We start from the raw sequence: 4950 nt of genomic DNA on the forward strand, positions 1-4950 counted from the left end.
GGGCATTTGTTGATGATTTGGACAGCCATATCATAGTATTCCATGGGTCCCATGATACTCTGTAAGGCTGCATTGTTGCCTAGGATTATGTGACCATTAGCATTGATCACATCAATCCTATGGTACAATGTTTACCCCTCAATGGTGATGCCATGTTCCACTATGAATAGTGCCCCTGTTCACACAGCTCACATAATCCAGAACTGGTTATGTGAGCATGATGATGAACTGTCACATCTACCCTGGTCAACATAGCCACCAGATAGCAACATTATTCAGTCTTTGTGGTCTACTTTTGACAGAAGCTTGCATGATCACTATCAACCTCCATCATCACTGCCTGGACTTGCCACTACTTTTTGGAAAGAATGGTATAAAATTCACTTTAAAATCATGCAGTACCAGCATTTATCCATTCTAAGATGACTGGAAACTGTCTTGAATGCCAGCAGCTTTCCTACATAATAGTAAGCACACTGATATGTTCTATTTTTGGTGTTCCCATATTTTTGTCCACTCCCTGCACATGCAAATCACATGACGGTGAAATTTTCTGTGGGAAAATAACTGTTTATTTCTACATTAGTATAGCTCATTTGAAAATGCTCATTCTCCCCTTTTCAACAAATGCATTACTTTTTCCAAAAACTTGATATAGTCAAACCTCAATATAATGAATTGCATCGGACCATGCAAATGAAACTGTTGTACCACTTTATTGTTATAATGAGGTTTTGTTATTGTGACTCAGAACAAGGAGCCATGTTTTTGTGGGTGAGAAGTACATTACTGTAGTACTTTGCTGATGAAAATTAACATTTAAAGGTAAATAATGAAACACATTTTGTTCACTTCAGTTATTAATACTATACCTGCAGAATATCTTACTTTTGTGTGAGAAAAATTCACTTATTTTCCTTTGTTTCTTTTTTATTAAAGATTCTCTAGTGAATATTGTTTATCTCCTCTAACACAATCAATTGCTGTGCTGAAACACTGGGGATTGAAGATGCTACTTGCTGAATGGTTTCCAACTGACTTATTAGCTCCATCAGAGGAGGGAGATTCACACTTATTGCATCACTGTCATCATCAGAATCTTCAACAGATGAATTACCCTTTAACTCCTTGTTGATAGATTCATTGGTATATTCTTCAAACACCAATGCCTCATCATCCACTGACAAGTATTCAACTACTGAAGCATTTATGGCTTTATCAGGAACTGCTGAGTAAATCTCCAGATCACTTTGAATATCATCCTGCATTATTTCATCCACCACAACATTCTCATCAACATCTTCACTTTCAGGAATTCTTACATTTTTCCAGCAGTTCACAATCACATTTGTCTGTATACTGTTCCAGGAACAGCCTGCTTCACATTGAAACTGTAGGGATTGCTCACATTTCTTTCAATGTTTGTGGTCATGTGTTGAACTAAACATGAATGATATTTTGTCTTAAAGTTCTTAATTATCCCCATATCTAGTGGCCAAACAATTGAATTACAGTTTGCAGAGAAGAAGCATAGTTCAACATTCTTCAATGCTGGCATCTTGTCATGCACACTACAATTACCCAACTGCAATGCAATTTTCTTATTCTTTATCGAAATCTCTTTATCCAGCAAAAGCAACCACTCACTAAAGAGACTAGACGTTATCCATGCTTTTTGATTTGTCTTTTAATTGACTGCAATAAAAGAAATCACATTTACAATATGACTGTAGCAAAATATTACAGCTGAAGCTATACGGTACTGTATTAACTTATAAATTAAAGAAAGGTAAAATAAAATGTATGTACCCTCTTATCTGCCAAGCTTCTTACATTTCTGAAGCACCATGGGTTTTGCTGATTGTTTGATCACAAGTGGTGTCAATTTATTTGTCCACAACATGTTGCTGCAGAGAAGAACAGTTAGGCATACTTTAAACTGCTTCCCTCTTTAATGCTTTTCTCCTTTAAAGGCCACTGTCTTCTCTGGAATCAGTTGATAAAACAGTCTTGTCTCATCTGTGTTGGACAAGTTTTCAGGACAGTATTTTTCTAACATTTTACACATGTTGTTTTTCCTCCAAAATTCTGCATCATCTACAGGTGCTGATTTTTCTTCTCCTGAAATCCCTTAAAAAATTATCTCATGCCTGTCCTTAAATCTTTGCAACTGTTCATTACTCAAATGAAAATTAGATTCACCAAGCAACTTAGCAAAGTCTAAGGCTTTTTGATGTATCAACGGATAATTAATTGGTAGATTCTGCAAATGCATCTCATTAAACCACCACAATGTAGCACTGTCCACATTGTCAGCAGCAGCCGTCTTCATTCTTTTTCTTGAAGGGCTAAATTTGCCACCTATGAAACTTTCTTCAATTTGTTTTTGTATTTTAAGGAAAGTAGCTAACATTGATTGCCCAAGCCCGTACTCCATCACCACATCTACTTGTTTCATTCCATTATCAATGTGTTTGACAATCTCCATTTTATCTTGAACCTTATTTCTTTATGAGTTCCAGCCATTGTCCAAATCTTAGTGAAGTCCAAAGCATTTACATCAACTAAAAACATCCACAGATTGCAAAAATCATGGAGATAAGCTGCGTATGAATCCAACCCAACACTTCTGTCTGCTACTGAAGCTCAACAATGGACAAACTAAACACTCATTCAAACAAAGGAGCTCTTTGACATTTGCCACTCAGCACTTGCCAGTGGCTGTATGATAGTCTCTTTACCATTAGAAAAAATACAGTACTGTAGTATGTAGTGAAGCTTGTGGAAATAAACCACCAAAAGTCTAGTAGCTAAATAAACAATACTTCTAGTCAGCTTCTTAGAAGTAGGAAATAGTAAATTCCTGGAAATTTTGTCATCGTTATAACAGGGTGTTGCTAAATTTACTTCATCATTGTAATGAGGGGTAATTAACATAGTAAATATAGGAAATCAGCCAGGGTCATATAGAATTATCACTGTACCCGGGTTTATCATTGTATTGGTAATCGTTATATGGAGGTTTGACTGTATTTGAAGAGTTATTTGTATTCATACTTTTCATGTTCTGGAATGCTCCAATGTTAAATTGTGATTATTAACAAGATTCAGTGGCACAGTTCTGTGTGCCTGATTTTTTAATTCCAAAAATGTCTACTTCCACTATAATGACTTGTTAGTTTGTTAATTATTCAGTTTAGAAAATTTGAATTTCTCAAGACTTTATTAGTGAACTTTGGGAATCTATTTTTCTTTAATATTAATCTCCCACCAAATAGGACCTCTACTTTGGCACTTTTCATAATTATATAGCTATTAGCTAAACAAACTATCTTAGTTTATTGTCTGTTGCGTCTATCTCTTTCAATTTCACTGTTGTTAAGTCATTATTCAACATGTAATAAATTTGTATTTTACCATATTGTGATTCATGTATTAACACACATCTATAAACAGGTGTGGTGTACGAAGCCTTAGGCAGTCTCTGTTTAGCTACCAAAAATAACAATCCATGTAACAATATGTTCTCAGACAGAGCAAAATAGTCAAATTGTAACTGACTGTATGAGTCTGGGCCCAGCAGTAAACTCACAAATAACCAGTGTTTGGAAATCATAATGTAGAGTTATGGTGGTGTTCAGTAGATGAAATGATGACAACTATATTAAATCAAGCTTAAACATCATGTAGTTCTTAGTCAATCAACAATACTCTGTCCAAACAGGCCTCAAAAGACCCAACGGTACTGACTAACCACAGTGTAATCCTTTGCTAACCGGCAACATTGGCTTTGGAGATGGAGGTGCATGTGGTCTTTGTCAGTTTTCCTGACCAGAGCCACTACTTACCAGTGAAGTAGCTCCTCAATTGGCCACACAAGGGCTGTGCCAACATTCCTTGGGAGACCCAGATGGTCACCCATCCAAGTGTTGGCCAAATCTGACACCTCTTAACTTGGTGATCTGACAGGAACTGCTGTTAGCACTGTGGCAAGGGTGTTGGCCTTAAGCAGCAATAGGTTGTTTAAAATGTGAATCCGCTATCAGAGTTGTGAAAAATTAAGATTTTAGTTTCCCACTAGTGATCTGTGTGACCGTTTGTTAGTTAATGTAACTTACAGAGCCATGTTTAATATTGATGCTCCTACATATTTCAAAATGATCATCAAACAAGAAATTGTGTATTAATATATATGATGAGATTGACAATCATGTGCTGCTCTGTTGTGTATTTTCTGTCACAAATGTCACTCAAGCCCATTACCATAAGGAGTATGATTGAAGAAAACAGGTTATGATACTATCAATTGCAAAGAACCAGACCAATAAGCTTACAGTATGCTATAAAAGGAAAAAAAAAACATTGCAAAGGAATGTCAACTTTACCGAAGATGCATTAATTTGTTCCAGCACCAAATGTTGAAAATGGTTTCATAGTGGAGTAAGTATCACAAAATGAGAAAATCACAGCTTCACAACAAGTTAAAGATGATCTGTAGGAACAACTGAGTTAAAACAAAATATAAGTTAGTATGTTGCAAGTGAGCCAATGGCCTTTCCTCAATGGAAACACCAGTTTTCGTCAGGCCACTGAAGTTAAGTGCTGTCAGGCTGGACTAGCACTTGAATGGCTGACCATCTGGTCTGGGTGCACTCAGCCCTTGTTAGGCAAACTGAGGAGGTATCTGATTGAGAAGTAGCTTCTCTGGTCTTGTAAACTGACATATGGCCAGGAGAGTGACATGCTGACCACATGCCCCTCCATATTCACATCCAGTGAGGCCTGTGGGGTGGGATGAGATGGCGGCCAGTCAGTACCATTGGGCCTTCATGACCTGTTTGGATAGAGTTTAGTTTAGTTTATGTTGCAAGCGAACTCCTAAAAGCAGAAAAATGATTGGCTGGTTTTGATGCTAGGCAGAACATTGAAAATACTTCTTCTGAAACTACA

At 36.7% G+C, this 4950-nt stretch overlaps 1 protein-coding gene across 1 annotated transcript; it reads right to left on the minus strand.

Annotated features, from left to right (window-relative positions):
• Positions 1-944: 944 nt before the first annotated feature.
• On the minus strand, positions 945-2094 carry LOC126470966 (tigger transposable element-derived protein 6-like). The gene is made up of 3 exons (XM_050099016.1): positions 2065-2094; positions 1347-1684; positions 945-1305 (listed from the first exon to the last, which is right to left on the minus strand). The coding sequence occupies exons 1-3, from the start codon at positions 2092-2094 to the stop codon at positions 945-947; spliced, it is 729 nt and encodes a 242-aa protein (XP_049954973.1).
• Positions 2095-4950: the final 2856 nt, after the last annotated feature.

Source organism: Schistocerca serialis, chromosome 3 (genome assembly GCF_023864345.2).
Source record: "Schistocerca serialis cubense isolate TAMUIC-IGC-003099 chromosome 3, iqSchSeri2.2, whole genome shotgun sequence".
NCBI classification, from domain to species: Eukaryota; Metazoa; Arthropoda; class Insecta; order Orthoptera; family Acrididae; genus Schistocerca; species Schistocerca serialis.

Excerpts from the sequence above, each read along its gene's own strand:
- LOC126470966 (XM_050099016.1), bottom strand. The coding sequence starts at position 2,094 with ATGCAGAATTTTGGAGGAAAAACAACATGT. Across the intron at positions 1,685-2,064 it reads TTGGAGGAAAAACAACATGT|ACAAATCAAAAAGCATGGAT; the intron begins GTAAAATGTTAG and ends GTCAATTAAAAG. Across the intron at positions 1,306-1,346 it reads GGAACAGTATACAGACAAAT|TGAAGATGTTGATGAGAATG; the intron begins GTGATTGTGAAC and ends AATTCCTGAAAG.